Below are 20,649 nucleotides of genomic sequence, written 5' to 3' on the forward strand. Positions count from 1 at the left end.
TGTAGCTGTGCAGAGAGACGGGGGGAGTTGCACAAACAGTAAAGCAACCAGCAGTTAGCCCACACACCAAGAAGAAAATATTAGACGCAACTGTGGTTTTGTTGGTAGATGGAAGAAACACCGGGATATAATCATAAATAACAGAGGAGGGGGAACCAATCTAAGCCACTGCCAACACTTGGGATAGAGGAAGAGCAAGAGGAGAGGAGGTGGAAACAAAGGAGAGCTGAAAGGGGAGAAAACCACAAGGTGAGTGTGGCAAGACCGAAGCAGGTAAGAGAAAGGAAGAGAGCAAACTTCACAATGAGAAATTTGAATGTAAACAATGTGAAGGGATGGAGACAATTTCAGGGCAAAAAGGTGAGATGTTCTTTTGGATGTGCATGCAGAAAAAAGAGAGAAAATGAAAGGGGAGGAAAACAAAGAGAGTGTTGGCAGCTAGTCTGTAGTTCAACATATGGCTTAATGGGGGAAAAAAAAGCAAGGGGAGGCTGGAAGAGGGGAAACGTGCATAACGCAGCACAAAATAACAAATGAGACTTCAGCCTACAAGCTAAAGAGCAGCAAAGGAGAAGAAAAAATAAAAACAGATTATTATATTTGCATGAATTAGTAATAAGTGTCATGCAGAGAAACAAATACAACCTAATAACATTCTTTGGCTCTTTAACTTCCATTTTGGCTATTAGGGAATGAAAATAAATATAAATCATCATTTGGCATCACAATTCTGTGTAAATAATACACTGAATATTATATATATATTTGTTTCGTTTCTGGTAACATGTAAATGTAATGTTTGCAAAGATTGCTTTGGGAATAGCTGAATGACAAACGTATGGATGTCATATTTGGATGACACGAAGTGGCGAATACCAGACAGGGAGCCCTTGATGAGTTGGTGACAAACTTGGTCATCAGGGAGGCTTTGTGAATAAACCATGAGGCAGTGGTCACATAAATCAGCAGGTAAATGTCATACAGCAAAGAAACATGTAAATATGGAAATGCATTCTGATCTCATAAACAGTCTTCAATTGTTTCTGTGTGCATGTGTGTGTGTGTTTGTATGAATGTTTGTGTGTGTTTGTGTCTGTGCACATGAGTGTGTGAGAGCCAAATGGAGCAGCTAATAATATATTAATGGCAGCAGGGAGACGGGATCAATACAAGTTTCCAGCGCATTTTACAAGTATCGGGACCCTGTTTTATAACATCAAAGGGTGAGAATGGCCCCTGAGGTTTGTGATCACGTTCGGTTAGGTGCTGCCATCCTATGGTGAAAATGTGTCAGACCACACAATGTAATTGAGCAGGAGAATGACTTGTGGACAGCAGGTTTATGTGTTCTCTCTCCGAGCAGCTTTGCTGACCTCTGCCCGCTGACCCACGATGTGCGTCCTGGTGCACGTGCTACTGATCCTCTTCCTGACCTTCATACAGGGGTGAGGGACCTGAGATTGAAAACAAATGTAGTGTTAACAACAGATATTGACATTTACATTGATTTAATGCAATTGGTTTGTTCCGTGTTCTGCACCAACACTTGTTTTCCATTTTCCATCTCCTGTAACACTTGTTTGTCATCTCTCTACTTTTATCAGTAGTTGTATGTTCCCTAGCAACCACTGGGGTGAATGGAACGGCTCTCAGCTTCAGCCAACAATTCAGAAGCTCATGAAGGGATACAACCGCTACCTCAGACCTAATTTCAATGGTACAAAGTAGCTTGAGAAGTCAATATTGAGCTTAAGCCCTCTCAAAGCAGTCTCTGCTTGTTTGTCTCTTTATTGGAAACTGACGCGTTACCAAAGTGTCCTGTCTCATAAAGAGGGTCCTGTGGAAATTGGAATGAGCCTCGATATCGCCAGCATTGATGCCATCTCTGAAATCAACATGGTATGCAACTCTTCCTTCTATTTTTGTGTCAGTGGGTGAATGAGGGAGCTGATGACTGAATACAAGCCTTATCTTCTTCTTCTTAGGACTATACTGCGACCATCTTCCTCCGTCAGCGCTGGCGTGATGCCAGGCTGGTATTCCCCGGAAACGAGAGCGTGAGTGTGGACGGACGCCTGGTGTCACTGCTTTGGATCCCCGATACCTTTATCCCAGACTCCAAGCGCTCCTTCCTGCATGATGTCACAGTGGAAAACCGCCTCATACGCATCTTCAGCAATGGAACTGTTCTCTATGCCCTTCGGTAAATTCCTTTATTGAAGGGTTTTGACTTATTGATTTGACATTTACTGACCTTGTTAATGTGTCAGAAAATAATCTTTGCAAAATCTGCTGAGCTTGTTTCAGGAAACACACAAACACACAAAAGTAGAAAAGCAAACAAGCATATCTAATTTTGTTTTCATGATTACTGTTGTAATCAACCATGAACTGGCTTCAGGTTCTACTAAAAAAAAAAAAAAAAATCACTTATGTATCATCAGCCAGTCATATAACTTAAGGGCATTGAGCTACATTTCAGTATGTCTCCCTTCAAACACTTACGATTTTGTCAGTGAATATTTGCAGAGTCCCTTTTGGCCACAGAGAAAAACAAAATAAATATCTGTGCTGCTGTTTCATCTGTCATGTCACAATGCCACAGAACTTTACTGGAGCAAGTTGGCTTAACTGAGGACAGAAAGGGCAGCTTCGTGCAGGGGGCTCTGGGTATCCTTCATTCTTCCTGAGTCCACAGAGGCACTTTAATGCATGACTGTTAACAGTGTCTGATGTTATAGTGGTGATTGAATACAGCATGAGTCAGAAACCTGCCCTCATTTCTGCAGTACATCAGAACAACAGTGCCACAAGTAGTGTATAAGAAGAAGATTTTCAAATCTAAAGATTATCACAGGATTCCAATAAGTCAGCTACTTATAATTAATGCATCAGAGACTGACATATAATGCTGACACTTCAGATCTTTGTTCTCTTGACTGTTGCTCAGGGGAGGAGCGTTCTTTGTTATCAGCTCTGATTAATTGCCATGTCCCACATCAAAAGAGTTTTTTCAGGGGAGGTTTGAGGGTTGTTCATGATCTTTCTCTGAATATTCAACAGCATCACAGCTACGATCGCCTGCAACATGGAGCTGACCAAGTACCCCATGGACAAACAGGTGTGCACCCTGCAGCTGGAGAGCTGTGAGTACTTCCTGAGCGATCCATCAACCCTCAATCAAGTGGGTAGATGGACATAAGTCATCATCATCTCATCATCACGCCCTCCATTTTCATCATCATCAGTGGAGTGAGTATCAAACCGAAGAGGCTATTTTATTCTGAGCAGGTCAGATTCACTGAGAGTTGATTAGTGCTTGTGTTGTTAGGGGGCTACAACATCCAGGATGTGGTCTTCTACTGGACCCGAGGGAATGATTCAGTGAAGGGTTTGAACACACTGCGGCTGGCTCAGTACAGTGTGGAGAGCTACTACACATCAGTGTCAGAGGCTGTGTATGAAACAGGTACTTCATCTCCCAGGATTCCCCTCGCACCTGGAGCACAATCATAATACAACACGTTCAAAATCTTTATCTGTTTAGAAAGCTGTGTCCTTTTGTGTCTCCTCTCAGGACAATACCCCAAGCTGGTGCTGCATTTCGCCCTGAGTAGAAACGTGTTGTTCTTCATCCTGGAGACATATGTTCCCTCCATTTTGCTGGTGGTTCTCTCCTGGGTCTCCTTCTGGATCAGCCAGTCATCCGTACCAGCTCGGACATGCATTGGTCTGGACCGAATTTTGTACTTTTACTGCATGATTACGTATCTCGATTTTGGTACATTGGAGTGCATTGACTTATCATTTCTACATTACAGTATCATTGGGCTTATAACATTGATTCATAGTGTCTCTCTTTGATCTTATAAGTTTAAGTGGTGTTATATAACTATCATCTCATAACATTATCTGCTTGTAGCATAAATTGATTTTCATCATAATGTTGTCAAGGATTTAAACTGAATCTTGCATTATGCTCTAAACAGAACACTGCTCGCTTAAACATTTGTATGCCTGAAATATTCTGGACCACCATATCATTTTCTCTGAGGAAGACTTAACTCTAATAGCAAGTTGTTTTTCCATTTGAAATTGAAGCTTTACAATGTGTAACATTATGACATAGCCACTCAATAACGCCTCTTCTTTTGTCAACTGATCATCAACTGAAGCAGTCAGCTGGGAAGTGGGAGTCAAAGAAAATAACCTACATCACACCACAGACAGCAAGACATTCAAACTGTCCTGGCCTCATGAAAACACAATAGCAAACGACAATACAACATTGGGGCATCACTGATTTAGCACATATTTTACCTTTACGTTCCCTGCAAAAGTCATTTATGTATGTAGTGAAAACAATTCTGAAGTCATTAAAATACTGAAACTAAAGGAATGCAAAAGCAAATTAAAAATAGTTTGGGAAGACTGAACAGCAGGGAGCAGACAAACACAAACACCTGTAAACCATTATCTTACATAAACTCTGATCTGCCCCTCAGGAGTGACAACAGTCCTCACAATGACCACTCTGATGATGGGTGCCCGCACTTCCCTGCCCAATGCCAACTGTTTCATAAAGGCCATAGATGTTTACTTGGGCATTTGTTTCACTTTCATTTTTGGGGCTCTGCTGGAGTATGCCTGCGCTCATTTTTGCACCATGCAGCACCAGACATTAGAGGACCTACACAGGGTGAGCAGCATGCTTACATTTAAACGAGATGAAGAAGGCACATTTCCGTGTTCATGAAAACATTTCAAGCATCAACACATCTGTTTATCTATCCATCAGGAACTTCTGAGGGAGTGCAGTGAGTCTAATGGAAACGGCTCAATCCCCGTTGTCCGCTCCAGCCAACCAAACCAGTCCGTGGAGATCGGCTCCACTGCAGAGGAGCCCACGGAGCAGGCAGTGAACAGGGACACGAAGAACCATGCTGGATCAAAGGAGAAGCTGCCAAATCAGGGCTGTGGTTTGTCATCTGTGAAGAATGCATCACGAAGGGTGGCAGCCATCTTCAATGTGGAAAATCCCCACAATATTGATCGCCATGCTCGCACTGTTTTCCCCACGGCGTTCCTGTTTGTCAATATCCTATACTGGCTTTACTATCTCTTTTTCTGAGGGCTGCCGCCAAGCTGCTGAATAGTTCATTTCTCCATCCTGAAGCTGCTCTATAACCGTCACCATACCCGGGATCCGAACTCTTGTGATGCAGCCGTTTTGTACCACACATACAAAACCTTTTTAGGGCTACATGTTGCTGAAAATCAGTTGGTTGGGACTGCAAACTGGAAATTCTTCTTTGTAATACGCTGTGCATTGAAATATACTATTGGTCATGTATGGATGGATGGCTCCATTATATTAGCATGCAAGCGTGGTGATACAAAGTAGCTGTTATCTATTGACAAACCCATACATCAAATGAGGATGAGATAATTTGCTATAAACAACAGGCTGCCTGAACTGCACCACACTATACGGTGCAGCATTAAATTGCCTTCATGAAATGACTGATTTAAATGTTTTTTTTTCCTTCTCTTTGGCTCTAATGCATCGTTTGTATGAGATGTACTTCACAGCACATCATTGTGAAATTAAAAGAATACATCAGTGACTGGCGTTTGTGCATTTTAATGGGAGGAAATTCAGTGTGTGCGTATAGCAAATGATTATAGATTGTTTTCTTGGAAAATAAGACACACAATTTATTATTTCCTTATCTAGGTAAGAAGACAGTAAAGTGCAAAAGTCGACCACAGGTTTAGAAGAGAAGGAGTTAAAATAACATACTTCCTCACTGGGAAAAGATTGACTTGTATCACTTAATAGCACCACTTTGTTATTAACTCATTTATCTATAACATGAGTTTCCAACTCTATTTGACTGTATGTCAAAGAGGTCAAGTTGACACAGGCTTTTGTTCTGACCAAATAATTCGGCAGGTTGAATCACTTAGTAAAATAGTTTCAACCTAATCTAATAAGTGCAGTCATAAAATAAAACACAGAACGCTCCATGGCACACAGCTGAATACATCAGGTAGAGTCATACGCAAAAGTTTTAGGCACTTGAAATGCTTTTTATCCATCACGCAATGCCATCAGGCAGCATCTGATTGGTCCCAAACACAGCCACAGTCATTAAAAACCAGCAGCAGGAAGAAGAGGGAGTGCAGCAACAGATGGTATGATCTCATTAACACGGAGTCCGTCTACATGGAGATGCAGAAGCGACTGAGACAGCTGAAATCCACAGAGGAACTGACAACCTGCCTGATAAGTAAAAATCTAGTTTTCTTTCTGTTTGTGTGCACTTTGCATGAAGTTGACGGATAGATAAAAAGTATTTATCTGGAAAACTATTTAAGTGCCTAAAACTTCTGCAGTCTTTTATGTCTTATGAAGATGATGAGAAATGAAACGTTGCACAGTATAAAAGTATAAAAAAACAACATACAAAACAGTAGTCTTGGCTCACTATGTACAAGCAGAAAAAAAAGGTCATAAAAAAGGCACTTTGTGGCTTACATCGCGTTTCATTCTCTATTATTTAAACACATCACATTACTTAGGTTGTCTTTTCCCACATCACACTAACAGTGGTGCCAACACAATGTGTGCTTTTTTAACACTCCTTTTTATGCACTCGCTGTGCTTTCAAAACACTCTTCTTGTCTTTCTTTCATAAACTTTACTTTCTTGCTTCCATATTTCAGACTGTGTCACTCAATTTACAGTGAAAAAGTTGAATACAGAGTGAACAGTCCTTGTAATCCAAGTGGTCCGAGAGTAAATATTCAGTGAGTTGTACCTCCATCTAGTGGCTGATTTATTTCATTACAGTTTATGTACTATTTCCTCTTAGTCTAAAATGAAACACGTGTAGTGTTTGGGATGTTGATGGCAGACTATCATTAGTGAGAGTGAAGGTCAAAAAAGTCACATCCTTATATCTCCCGTTCTTACCATGAAACTCCTCTTAGGTTCCTTTCTTTGACTCCCATTCCTGTAGAAACAGACAGTCAGGCAGGCGTTTAAGTGACAATGTGAAAAATGAATTTCAAGTAATTGTTCAGAAATGTACATACATAGAATAAAAAACATAAACATCCCTGCCTATAGATGTTTGCACGGATTGTAGTGCTAGGCAATATCATTGAAACATAATTATCTTAATCATCACGTTAGTCAATACTTAAAATATGAACCATGTCAAGAAATGTTCTCATTGCTTTCCATCTCAGCCATTTGCAGAATTGTTCCATGCGTGTTCATTTGTTCTCAAAATCCAAAACACAATGCTGCTATCTCCATCCACACATCATCTATTACATCCACGCCTAAGTGCTTAAGTTCTAAGTTAAGTTCCTAAATTTAAATTTAATTTAGGTTCCTAAATTTAGGTTAAGTTCCAAAGCTACTACCTTCTCCATACTGGTTTCTTTCAATCTGTACATCACAGTATACCAACATCTGGGTGACAGTGCATACAAATGCAGTACAGTCTTTGTGAAGAAATACCAGTCTATGTATTAGGCTTTTCATTTGCTGCAAATGTCCAAAATGACTGCACCATCATACAAAGACTTTCTGTTTATGTTTGAACTGTGACACCCCATTAGATGCTGGCACATGCGGCTGTTACTCAATGTGAGTGGAGACCGACAGGAAAATCTGTCCACAGTGACAGGCAGAGGAAGTGTTCAGGGGATAAATTTGATCAGCGTTACCTTTGCTTTCTGCATGACAGTCCCAGCAGAGGACGCATAAACAGATGGAGGTCTACGACGCATCTCTGAGGCGCAGTTTACAGGTAAAGACTCACTGTAGATATTCTGGATCTTTTTGCTGGATGCCTACACAAAAATATTTTTAAATAAAGACGGAAATAAAAAATGGGTGTGTGCAAAAAGATACCCGTCTTTCCACATCAAGCTACAAATATACCTTAGCAGGTGGTTTAGCCTCCACTGGTGCGCCCAGCGCTCCACCTGCCAGACTCTTCTTGAGGTTTTCTTTGACCCGAGTCATTCGCAGTTCCAGGTCCACCCTCTCTGCCTCTTTAGCCCGACAGGCTTCCTCCAGCTGGGCCACACGCTTATTCAGGAAGGGCTTCCTCTTGTCTGCTCCACAGAAACACAATGACGCATAAATACAATAAGATGCATGATTACAAACGCACATTTGTGCCTTTATGTCGTCCTTTAGATGTTGTTAGCCTCCAAATTCAGGATGGCTTTCAGAATAAAGTACACTTACTCACATGTTAGACTTATTCTTGGTAGAATTATGGGATATCACTTTAAATAATGAATATTTCAGAAGTAAATTCTGTTTTTACAGCATTGCATCTATTTGGCACCTAGTGATGTTTTTTTTTTTCCGACCAACTCTTTACAATTATTACAGAGCTAAACTTTATAAAATATAAAACCTGATTAAAGATACAATTATGCAAAGTAAACGAAAGGATTTAAATGCTACCTTTAGGTTAATACCGTTTAATTAAATGATATTACCTCAAGGTTAATACCATTTTAATTGCATTAAAAATTACATTTTTAGTATGGATTTTAATCTGAAATGGACTATGTGTAGAGACAGGGATACTACTGCTTCAATTCTAAATGAATGCTACTCGACTGCTGGCTAAATACTAAGTGGAACTAGAGGAAATTAGTTCATTAGACATAGAAAACATTTTCATAAACATGTTGTTAGTTTTAATAATAATACCAATGAAAAGTTGTATTTATCCCGACAGGGGAGTTGTAGTTTCTCATGGCCCTCCAATCATGGAGGTCAGACTGCAGGGTCAGATAAAGAGCAGGGATACAGTATGTACACTAGATATGAGTCATCTTTGCAAACAAATATTGAACTATCCAGCTGCCAAGAAATGATTTTATAAATTAACTAATACCTTCTTTTGTTCTTCTTTACAAAACTCTGTGGAACTATTTGTCTCTTCATTCTTAAGATTATCAGCAGGAGGGGACATAGATGCATGCTATAGTTGTGTTGTTGATTTTGAGACAAGAGTAACTCGTTATTTTTTTTTAAAATTTTATGTAGTGGAGTCGATTTGTGTACCATCTGCACTGTTATCTTTTGTATCTTCTCACCAGAGGCCGTCTTCAGCTCTTCCTTCAGCTCTCTCTTTTCCTGTCGGAGGGTCACAAGTGCATTTCGTATCCCGTCCCTCTCTCTCTCCAGCTCCTCCTTTTCTCCGAGGTAACGCTTGGCATCCTCCTCTGCTCGCATTTTCCCATACCTTCCATACTGGTTGGCATCTGGGTGGGACCAGAGGTCAAAAGTCAGACATGCAAGGGTTATGGGAAGAAGACAAACCCTCTCAGTGATCTGTCTGTCTGTCCTTTTTAATGATGTGAGACAGGTGAGACACGTGATGTCATCTCTACAGGTCACATGAAAGTGTAGCACAGTAATTTGACTTTATGTTTAGGATTAAAACAAATAATTTGGGTGAAGAACACTAATATAATGCAGGAATAAAAGCTAAACACACACGGTGCTGCAGAGTTAGAGGTCAGGAGGTGAGACAGCGGATCTAACGTGAATGTCCAATAAATCTCAGGTTACATCCTGAAGCTCTCAGCCCTGCAGATCGCCGACTCTTTGATGTGTCAGAACATGACAGTGAAGGCCACAGTGAGAAAACGGCGTCAGGAAGAGCACTGTACGAGACAAACACACTGATATCGCTTTCCTAAACCCAGGACAGTCATCTCGTCTACTTGTGAAAGAGAGACCGAATGACACGTCAGCGCAAATGGGAGGTAAGAGAAGAGGGATGAGATTATAGATGGTAAGTGAGAAGATGATGAAGAGAAAAGAGGAATGGAAGAAATATTGAGCCAGATGAAAGCTCAAATTTTATGACTGTCAGTGAGCTGGTCCACAAGTAAAAGGAGTGTATGACGAGTGTAAGTTATAACAACACCAGAGCATTGGAATGTATCACTCCTGTGTGAAACACATCTACATGAAGGAGCCATCTGTATTATTACTTCTTTTCCTTCCCAGCAGGCTGTTTTTTTTATATTCTATTCTTGTTATGGTCTCTGGAATTACACAGATCGAAACCAGGGATATAAAGCTGAAAAAACAGGTTGCAATATAAACTTCCACATGGATCAATTTGAGGTCCTCTCCTCTTAAATTAAGACTATATTAATACACTCAGTCAATGACACTTTCTTATATGCAAATACAGACACAACTGACCATGCATTAATTCCTATAAAAGAGCCCTAAAAAAAAAAAAAAAAAAAAAAAACTCAAAATCTATCCCACAAAGTGAGTTTCCACTGTATAAAAGGTTTCAATTAATCTGTCAGTGTAGTTCATGGGGACGTGTTTTACTTTGGAAAACCAGCTAAACACACTTACTTGAATCTGCCTGCTTGAGGCAGACTAATGGCTTGGTCCTGTCGGAGTCGCTGCTTGAGAAACTTGAGCGTCGCTTCCCTTGATTCCCAGACTGCTGCCTGTGGTTCTCCCCTGACTGGGTGGAGTAGAGGGTGGGTGGTAGGGGGGATGACAGATGTGAGAAGATGAGGGCAGAGGAAAAACAAGAAAGGCATAATTTGTATATCAGGCTAGGCACTCTTCAGATTTATTGATTTGAGGCGGCTGAGGTGTGTATGTTTCAGGCTGGAGGTGGTGAGAGGTGGGTCGTGTGTTTAATTGCATGTCAGTGGGGTTAAGAAAAGGGTTTAAAGGCTGTAAAGCTGCTATGACCTCTTGCCTTCCTCGTTTTTTCCTTCTTTTAGACTTCTCTTCTTCTCCCGTGCTTACACTCTGCACTTTCCTGGCCTACAAAAAGTCGTCATTGATAGCCGTGTAACAAAGCACTGTCTGTTTATTCGGGTTTCTGATATGGGGTGTCACATTCAGACAGAGAAAGTCCTTAACAGCTGCACACACTCACACACAGACACACAACTTCTAATCTGGCAACATCAAAGTCAGGAGTCACACATAAGGTTTAGCTGAACTTGGAACATGCATGTGTGTGTCTGAGCATGTGTATCCCACCTGCATGTCCTCACTAGGGACCTCATCGTATGTCCTGGAATCTGTGGAGGTGCTGCTGGAGGAAGTGGCCCACCTAGGATCAGAGAGAGAGGAGGAATTAAGTCTGCGTGAGGTCAAAACATCTCCGCTCTGGTCGGTGGCCTTCCCTTGACTTTGTCCAACTAAACCCCCAACTCCCCCATATCGCTGTCTCACTCACAGGAAGGAATGTCGCGCAGCGTCACGAATGTTAGCAATAGTTTCCACGTCAACATAGTCGTAATGCAGCGACTCTGGGTCTGTCGCCGAGCCCGTTTCTGCCAAGAGGACACCGAGCCACCGTCCGAGCTCCTCAGAGCTGCTCGCCTGACAAACAAAAAGAGACAGAATGAAGCAGCTTTAAAATGTCATTTTTTAAAATCTGAAAAAGAAAGTATTGTTAGTTGATTGCTTCTTTTTCCTTTTGGGGGCGGTGGGGCGAGCTTTAACACAAACTGGACATATTGTCAGCACATACAGTAAGTCCAATTTTTACTCTTCTTTTAGTTTTTTGGTCTCCTGACAGACTGAATCAAAACATTAGTCGAAAATCCCCATAGAGCCAATGGGAATTCCATACTCAGGTGATCTGTACGTTTGTCGTTATGAAAGTTTTTTGGATATGACACATACGTGTTGACCCCTCTGATCATATGAAAACATTCAACTCTTAGTGCAGCTTTAAATTAAGCACATGAACAGTGTCTTACCTCCAGAGCTGCCACCTCTGTGCTGTTCCGCAGGATGCGGAAGGCAAAGGGGTGTATGGGTCCGAGCCCTGGATTCACCTCACAGCCGTGGAGAGGAAGGGAAGGCAGGGAGGTGCGAGGGTCTCCTTTGTCTTGGTAGAAGTGCAGGGAGCCTCTGCACATACAACACCACTGTTCCCGCCACACCTGGTTCACCAGCACTGACAGGTAGCCTGCATTGTGAGGAAGAGGAGAAAATGATGTGTATGCAGACTTGGGACAGATGAAAAGTGACAATGAAGCAGGCTCTGACCTTGTCGGGGGTCGCTGTAGGTTGTCCGGGGATCACCGGGCCGAGGGGGCTTCTTCTTGGAGAAGCTGATGATGCGTGTGATCTTACGTCCTGCAGCGAAAGCGCCTCGTTTCACCTTACCTACATCAACATTTCAAGGATCAATCAGGTGCCTTTAGTCCAAATAATTTTTTTTCATGTGAGAACTGCAATTCACCTAAGACAAGAAATAAATGTGATACAGTAAATTGCATTACACAAAGGGCTGGTTAAACCTAAAACGATTCTGCAGTAAAAACTCGTTTTCCAGAGCTTTTATCCATAACTTCTGTTTTTTTTTTTTTTTTTTTATCACGCATATGATACAAACATTGGAATCTTTCCCATCTCTACCCTGCATTCCACATGCACGTGAAAGTATGGGAAGTGTCAGACAAATGACAACTTTGCATCCATTGATGCAGACTGTAAAAAAGATGCAGTTAAAAGCAAAACTAAAAAGGAGGAACTTCAGTTAATATTCCTTCATAAAACAGCTGCTATAATGTTTTTACGGCCGTGTCTGTCTCACCGTTCTCTCTGCAATTCTCTCCAGCGGACACACCCACACTGTCTGAATCAGATGTGTTCCTCTCTGCAGACAACCTCTGAGGAAGAAGCAAGCAAACACAGGTTTAGACTTTCAACAGCTGAGCCCAACACTGGCTCTCTTTGTCTGCGGAGTTCAAACTGGAGCCAAGCCTGTCTACACTTGTCATTGACTGATAAAAAGCTTAATAACTATACTTAAGACAATTCTTCTCATATGTATCTATGTCTGGATTTTGTCATTCTCCCACATGCTGCTTAATAACAATGAATGCATGACATAATGAGACAAACAAACCTGCAGAACAATATCCTCTGCTTTCTTCTCCTTCCAACTCTCTTCAGTGTGTGCTTTATGTGTCAGGGTTTTGCAGTTTATGCTCTGACAGATTAGTAAGCTTTAAAAGAGGATGTGTTGGTTCCAACACTGACTCACCACAATCCCTGTCATTGTAGTCTTAACACCTAATTACACTAAATAACTCTTCTTTGTTCTGCAGGCCAAATACAGGTATTTCAGTGCACTGCGTTTGAGCCACACAATTGCTTCGGGAAATTGATGGTGACAGCGCAACTGCTGCTTACTGCCAACTTTTCCTCACCTCAGCTGGAGAGATAAATTATGACTTGGGGAATAAAAATGACAAGAATGTGTTGACATAAACATCCTTACCTTGTCAAGTTCATTTTTTCTTTGTATGACGGGAGATGCAGATTCTTCGGGTCCTGCGCTCTGACCGCTCACCTCTCGAACAACCTGCGGGGACATTTTACACCCGTCACTCTGGACTGTACTGTAAATTGTCCCACAGACAATCCCACTTCTAGTGAGGATCAATGGCTGTCTCACCAGTTTGTACTCCTGAAGAAAATGCACACACTGTAGCATGTTAAATTTACCGTAAGCCATCTGTGAGCCTGCTCCTTGCTCTGTACGGCCAGCACCAGTGCGTCTCCATTTGGTAACGTGAAGCGAAGCTCATGGTGCTTTCTCTTGCTGTCTTTGGGTATGTAGACTACAGTGCATTGGGGCAGTAGTAGGTCCACGTAGGGGCATGTGTCCTTGGAACTCTTATAGCACTGCAGAAACAAGGAAACATAGGGGTGAAGAAGAGAAACAAAGACATTCAGAGCATCATATAATGATTATGTGAATGTCATACTTCTTACCTGTAGTCTGTTCTCACGTATGACAGTGAGCTGTTTGGCCCACTGTCCGAAGCGTTTTTTTCGCAGCAGGAAGGCACAAATGCGACAGTCTCTGGCAGGAGGCATGGAGCTCTCATCTGAGGGCCACTGGTGAGTGAGTCGGACGCCGGGGCTCCTCTCTTCCTCATCCTCTTCGTAGGACTCATACGAACTGCTCAGAGCATCAGAATCATTGTCTGAGGGAGCAACAACAGAGGAAATAATGTATGGTTTACCTGTTGTAATAACAAGGCAGTGTTTATCTTGTATCTCTGGCAAATTTGTGAGTATGGGTGTTCTGAGCTCACAGGAGTTCTTGCGGTGCGAGTTTATGCAGGTAGTCGGGTAGTGATTTTCAGCATCTTCATACCCATCTTCAATAGAGTTGGGAGGGCTGGGCCTGACTGGAAATGGAAGAAAAAATATCATAATTTTGCCTCATGTTCCATCAAGCACTTTAATGTAACTTGTACTTTGTAATTATGTTTCAAACAAAGTGCTATATGATTATGTTTATATATAATTTAAGTCCTGAGTAATGAGTAGTTTTTGCAGAATTGACAGGAAGGTCAGTGAGTTCAGCTGAGGTGGGAGCAAACTGACCTCGTGTGATTATGTACTCGGGCATCTTGCCAGGACTGAGGGGCGCTGCTTCCTCGTAGTACTCCTCAGGAGGAAGCGTTGTGGGCAGAGGCGGAGGAGAGTCAGCTGAGTGTGGGGCTGATGAATCTGCACAGCTCTGCTCAGGGAGACACGTAAACACAAACATAAGTCTCAGATTTATACTATAACCAAAGTCAAAGAACTACATAATCAAAGAGAATAAACATCAAAATGATTTCCATGAATTACACACGTGGGCTGTGGGTGGATCCCTAAATCTTTCATCCTTTCAACAGCTTGCAGAGTGATGAGCATGTGAGGATGGGAAAACCCCACAACATGGAACACAATCTCTCAGCTTTTCATCACCTTTTCTCCACGAGTCATGACAAACCGGTGTCTTTTATAAAGTTGAACAGGTACATGCATCAACATACAACCCACACACACCGTGTCATTTCACCTACAGGATTTAAAGCCATTGTTTCATATGTAACTGATTCTTATGAAAAAGGGATCCGTAAGGATTTTACTGTATTCTCCACTTGCCTGTTTTAAAGTGTCAGCCTGTGTTTTCTTATCTTCTTTCAGATCATCTGTAACATCCTTTAGGTCTCCCAGCTCGCAGTCTGTAAAAGACAGAAACACATTCTAACTCACAGTTAGCACACATTGGGAGCATATTTGCATCTTATATAGACACGTGCACATTTTACATCACCATCTGAATTCAAACGCACCAAATGTCTCAAAGAGAGACTCGACAAAGCTCGTGCCATTTCTGTACACGGATGAGTTCATGTAGATGTAGTCTTGTCCTGACACTGGAGGAGAGGAAGAGGAAAACACAGACATGTATTGTAGCACTTCCAAAGCCTCACATAAAAATTGATGAATATATTATGATCATTCAGATAAAACCAGGTGTTATGCATGCTGTTATTATTTAAAAAAACATAAATAAACATCTATGCACTTTTTGACTTCTAACTGTTTTACAAAATACAACAAAATTATGTGCATTCTGCCTGTTTTTAGGGTGTAAATGTTTTTTGAGTTTAACATTACACACAAATCATGTATAAAAGCAATTTCTAGTGATAATACTTTCTACAGTTTTACTGAGTCAGTTTGTCTGTCTTTTTCCTCTCTCTGACCTGATGGCTGTATCTGCTGAAGGAGATTCCACACGGATGTCTTCTTCTCCTGGGTGGAGGAGCTGAGGTTCTCTTGGTCCAGCATCTTCAGCAGCACGCCTAGCTCACTCACCAGCACTTCCATGGCTGCACAGGGGGGAGGCGAAAGGTCATGGAGGCCACGGGTTCAGTGTATAAGCAGAGAGGGCAAAGGTCAGACTGACACGTCTAAACAAACCCTGGGTGGATGACCAGGAGGTCTATTTCTGCTTTTCTTTCCCTGTGTCCTTCTTTCATTTTCTGTCACTTTGCTTCACAGTTTGTCAAAATCCATCTGCCACCCCATCACAGTCTCCCTCCTCTTCACCTCAGTGTAACCAGACTAAACAATGACAAGACGCTTCAATTGCAGGAAACATGTTAAAGCAAATTGCTCATTAACCCAGAAAGTAAGAGGATCTGAAGCGAACAAAAATAATAACACTTACTTCCCGAATACAGGGAACAAAAACAGTTCAAAAATACTGTTGGCTCAGACAGATGGGCACAAACACTAATTCCAATTAGCTGTCAAATTAATTGAGTTGAAAATACTGTAAAGATTTTGGCAGGAATATGAGATTCTGCCCTGCAGCGCTCTTAAAGGAACAGCTAATGGTATGAGGCAACAACTATCAGATCACTTTAGAGAGCTCGGATTGAGCCAGAATCGTTTACAGGGAACTGATCTTTATCTAACAGTTGGACGATTTAAGTCACAAAAACACAAGCTGGATCAGACAGGCTCTCCAGGTTCTTCTACATCATATGTTGATCTGAGAGGTGGAACCGGTCCGCTCTGTGCTATGAGAACCAAACGTAAATAAACCGCCTCACTCCCACAGCTGCTGGACGCCCTGAGAAAGGGTTTGCAACCTGTTGCTGATGTATGTATTTTGTTTCCTCCTTTTTTAATCTTTAAGTGCCACCAAGCAGCCCTTCTCGATGATGTCGACCACATCTTCTGCAATCACTTTCTCTTTCCTCTTATCACTGCCTCCTAATGCACATCTTTCTACCCCTTTACTCCTACAATCCTCAGCGAAACCTGACAACTGGTTGAGTCACTGCTGGCACACTCGCCCGCCTCTCTCCCACTTCCTACTCGCTCCATCTCTTTCTGGTCTGCCTCCCCCAACCCCTCCATCCCCCCACATCCTCCTCTTTCCCCATTTTCACAGTCCAGTCGCCTTAGACCTACTGATCCGTGCATCTTGCAGGGGTCAGCCACGGGACAGCCGCTGAGCCAGAAAAAGTCTTTGTTCAGTGGGCGGTCATATGGCAACAAGACCTGTTGCACTAAACACACACACACACACACACACACACACACACACACACACACACACACACACACACACACACACACACACACACACACAGAGACATATACACATGCAACAAAAACCCTAAAACACACAGGCAGGTTTATATGTTGTGTATTTAGTGAGGGTTGTCAACGGTGAAATCTGCTCACCAGAAAAGGCACTCATGTCAACACTCTGTGTGTGTGTGTGTGTGTGTGTGTGTGTGTGTGTGTGTGTGTGTGTGTGTGTGTGTGTGTGTGTGTGTGTGTGTGTGTGTGTGTGTGTGTGTGTGTGTGTGTGTGTGTGTGTGTGTGTGTGTGTGTGTGTGTGCAGGTTTAAAATAATGAGTTCAGGCATCATGTTGGATGTATTACTCTCACACAGCGATCTTGCGATCTTGTATGTAATCACCACTGACAAGTAGAAAGTCCAGATAAGTTGGAAGATGTATCCATTTTTTGTCAGTGATGTATGTTCTACATCTCTGACTGCTCCCACTCCTTTAAGACGGACATACTTTCCTGAGGTGGGTCTTCCTATGGGCTTAACAATGCCCTGCCAAGGCTACAGCCAGGAGAAGAGTTACAGTATGTATGTATGTGTCTGTTTTACCACTTCTTTCCTAGTGTGGTTTCCTTCCATTGTAATTCTCTGAGAAGTGGGCATGAGGAAATAATTCATTCAGGGACCTGGAATGTCACCTCATTAAGATTTGATTCACCCCGGGGAAATAAGGAAGTGGATTTCATGGAAGTAGAGGGGAAACTCATGAGAGTGGGATGTCTTTGGCCGGGTGGATGTTGTCTCTCTGCCAGAGGCTCCAGCTGTTTAGATTCTGGCTCTAGCGTACCACTGGGCTTCCCCTAACCGAGCGTAAGACAAAACCTTGTCCACAGCATGACTCACTCACAGTAGAGAGAAGTTGAAATTCACACCAGTCAGCACTAAATCAGATATAACACAGAAATTCAAGGCAGGGCTTTTGAGGAGCTGGCCTGAGCTCACTCATAAAAACTATTTCACTGTTTCATTTGGACGAGTGCTTTCAAAAGCTGATCATCCAATTTGACGATTACAGTGCTGCTCCGCTTGTGCCAAAACAAGCAAAGAGGAATCATTTCGTAAGTGCATAAGACCACCCTAAAGCTTTCATGATCAACACCACACCACTCGTAAGGGTTATCGCCAATCTAAAATAGCACATGATCCTTTAAATCCATGTTGCACCTGCGTTTGTACCTTTGATGTCCTCTGAAGTCAGATAAACTAGTTTTTGAGTTCAGCACCTGATGGTAAGCTTCCACAGTAATGCTGCATTCAGTAAAAACAGGTTCAATATAGTTTGATTCAAGTGAAATTTAAATATTAGCAGATACAAGAAGGACAAAACACCATAAGCTCTTTAAGTCTTAGGATAAAAAAACACCCGGAAAATAACATTTTTAGACACCAGTAAAGATGGTGCAGGAATGTGTAAAGCCATTCAAAGCGTTGGACACACTCAAACATTAACCATCTCACACTTGCCTGACAATTGTTGTCAAACACCAGACACATTGCTCACCTTGTTAGAAGTGCAAGACTCTGCATAGTGCATTTGCGTGTGAATGTGTACACAATTGTGAAGCAGTTTGTTTAAGACTGCAGTCTCAGGCCTTTAAAAAGCAGCTTACATTTTCAGACTGTAAGGGACAGAGAAAGGAGGGGTTGGGTGGGCAGGAGGGGTGAATAATGTCAGCAAGTTGAGCACCTGTGCTAACATGTCCAACAAACTCTGATCTGAAGAATAATAGAACCTCAATTGGATGCATGTTGTTCTTTGCTACTCCCTCCTCACACTATAGTGTTCCTTTATGCCAAGTTTACTTTTCTCGCCATGCAACAAGCACGCACGCACGCACGCACGCACTCACACACACACACACACACACACACACACACACACACACACACACACACACACACACACACACACACACACACACACACACACACACACACACACACACACACACACACACACACACACTGTTTCTCCAACAGTATTTGAATTTTGTCTGTTTATCCTTGTAAATTATCATAATGACTTCAAGGTATATCGAAAGTGACAAAATTCAGTCATTTGGGAGCAGCTCTGTTTCACAACATTATTGCAGACAGACATTCCAGCTAATCCAACAAGAATGTGCAACCAACAAAGAGTCCTTAGTGGCTTAAAAAACGACTATGTTTCTCTATTGTTTCTGGGTGGCAAACAGTTGTTTTCTCAACAACTCAGCATACAATGTCATTCTTGTTAATTCAGCGAGCTCGCACAATGCTTAAAGCATGAAGTAAACATCACCTGATTTCTGCTGTGCTGTGACTGAAGGCAAGATGCCATCAGTACCTTTCCACAGTTTGTTATGTCTCTACTTTCCTCTGTCTACAGACTACACTATAAAGAGGTTGTTTCAGCACTTACCCTCAACATCAGTGGATGAGAGCCCCACCATTCTCCAAGGTTAAAGAGGAAACAAACTGGTTCATTCATACAGAAAAGAGATACTGTAGGAGGTAGTCCAGAGTCAAAGCCTCCCTGTGTGCTCCGTCCTCTGAACTCTTTGTGGTGAAGGTGAGCTGTACTCTGCTGAATTCACACTCCCTTTACCTCTCCCTTCCTCCATCCGATCCGTTATCTCCCTCCACCTTCCTCTCCCACTCTGTCTCCCCTCCTCTCTTTCCTTTTTGGGGGTAGAGTACAGGGAGATGGTGGTGCTCCATGTGTGTGAGTTTGTGTGAGTTGTGTGTGTGTGTGTGTGTTGGATTCCCCTTCGCTGTAATCCTTGGGATCATATAGCACCTGGGAAAGGCTTGCTGTGTAAACACACACAGGTCGACTGCACATTCTTTCTTCTTTCACATTCTTTCCCCCAGTTAACATTATTAACATTTAACTAGCTGTACACCAGTGTAGAAGATGACAATGAACTCACGGACATACCAGCCACAGTATACTGAATTGTATTACTACTTTACACTAGAGCATCTTCACGACTATTACTTACCTACAAAGATAATAGTAAAAAGTCCCCAGTGAAGCTGCTGCTGCAAGTGGAAATGTCTATTTAGGAACATTTATTTGAAAACATAAAGTAAAATATATACATTTAGCAATTGCTGTGGATTGGAGGTACGGGCAAGTTGAGACCTTTCAGAGTTACACGTGGATGACTTGTTGCCCTGAGGCAGACTCATGTGCCCCGACACGATGCAACACGCTGTCTTCAATCACACTGGCACTAACGCTACACACACAACACTCATGCACACACTACACAACCAAGACAATGCAGAAACACAGACATGACACGCTGTAGGCTTTTACTATCAGCGGCCTGGTGCTCAAGAATTCATAACAATCACTGTGATGTTGCAAGATCAGAGTTATACTGAGTGGGCAAGATATGAGATCCCATGTTGTTTTGAATCTTGGTATGACACCTAATGAGATTGTTTTGATCTAACCTATTAAATACACTTTAGAGGATGCCTGTTGACTTTCTTGCTAAGAGTTAAAAGAAGATTTTAACACCACTTAATACCACTGTCATATCTGTGCTGTAAGTATGAACATGGCTAGATTAGCTTAGCACAAAGACTGGAAGCAGATGGAAACCTGTAGCCTGACTCGGTCCAATAATATTAAGATCCACCAGCCAGCAGCATGTCTGTT

At 42.2% G+C, this 20,649-nt stretch overlaps 2 protein-coding genes across 3 annotated transcripts in view; one reads left to right on the top strand and one right to left on the bottom strand.

The window, feature by feature from the left end:
* Positions 1-5,627, top strand: gabrp (gamma-aminobutyric acid type A receptor subunit pi). Its single transcript, XM_069696870.1, has 10 exons — positions 1-249; positions 1,364-1,445; positions 1,605-1,717; positions 1,832-1,899; positions 1,986-2,203; positions 3,064-3,146; positions 3,332-3,469; positions 3,578-3,730; positions 4,506-4,699; positions 4,799-5,627. The coding sequence occupies exons 2-10, from the start codon at positions 1,393-1,395 to the stop codon at positions 5,129-5,131; spliced, it is 1,353 nt and encodes a 450-aa protein (XP_069552971.1). The 5' UTR covers positions 1-249; positions 1,364-1,392; the 3' UTR covers positions 5,132-5,627.
* The window catches only part of afap1l1a (actin filament associated protein 1-like 1a), a 24,820-nt gene continuing 9,790 nt past the window's right edge, over positions 5,620-20,649 (bottom strand). Inside the window, exons 1-19 of one of the 2 annotated variants that reach the window (XM_069696868.1) lie at positions 19,399-19,772; positions 15,610-15,735; positions 15,193-15,276; positions 15,002-15,081; positions 14,453-14,588; positions 14,158-14,253; positions 13,832-14,046; positions 13,562-13,741; positions 13,335-13,418; positions 12,645-12,720; positions 12,095-12,214; positions 11,803-12,014; positions 11,274-11,419; positions 11,075-11,147; positions 10,427-10,541; positions 9,139-9,306; positions 7,961-8,136; positions 7,744-7,869; positions 5,620-7,019 (exon numbers count right to left, since the gene is read on the bottom strand). In XM_069696868.1, the coding sequence (XP_069552969.1) occupies positions 6,993-7,019; positions 7,744-7,869; positions 7,961-8,136; positions 9,139-9,306; positions 10,427-10,541; positions 11,075-11,147; positions 11,274-11,419; positions 11,803-12,014; positions 12,095-12,214; positions 12,645-12,720; positions 13,335-13,418; positions 13,562-13,741; positions 13,832-14,046; positions 14,158-14,253; positions 14,453-14,588; positions 15,002-15,081; positions 15,193-15,276; positions 15,610-15,735; positions 19,399-19,429 (2,271 nt within the window). In that variant the 5' untranslated portion in view covers positions 19,430-19,772 and the 3' untranslated portion in view covers positions 5,620-6,992. Of the gene's footprint in view, positions 7,020-7,743; positions 7,870-7,960; positions 8,137-9,138; positions 9,307-10,426; positions 10,542-11,074; positions 11,148-11,273; positions 11,420-11,802; positions 12,015-12,094; positions 12,215-12,644; positions 12,721-13,334; positions 13,419-13,561; positions 13,742-13,831; positions 14,047-14,157; positions 14,254-14,452; positions 14,589-15,001; positions 15,082-15,192; positions 15,277-15,609; positions 15,736-19,398; positions 19,773-20,649 lie in introns of those variants that run through there. The other variant, XM_069696867.1, reaches the window with a different exon arrangement.

Source organism: Brachyistius frenatus, unplaced genomic scaffold, assembly GCF_029030835.1.
Source record: "Brachyistius frenatus isolate BFR_SWC_R1_liver_20210118 unplaced genomic scaffold, ASM2903083v1 Contig_22, whole genome shotgun sequence".
NCBI classification, from domain to species: domain Eukaryota; kingdom Metazoa; phylum Chordata; class Actinopteri; family Embiotocidae; genus Brachyistius; species Brachyistius frenatus.

Excerpts from the sequence above, each read along its gene's own strand:
- gabrp (XM_069696870.1), top strand. The coding sequence starts at position 1,393 with ATGTGCGTCCTGGTGCACGTGCTACTGATCCTCTTCCTGACCTTCATA. Across the intron at positions 1,718-1,831 it reads CCTCAGACCTAATTTCAATG|AGGGTCCTGTGGAAATTGGA; the intron begins GTACAAAGTAGC and ends TGTCTCATAAAG. Across the intron at positions 1,900-1,985 it reads CCATCTCTGAAATCAACATG|GACTATACTGCGACCATCTT; the intron begins GTATGCAACTCT and ends TCTTCTTCTTAG.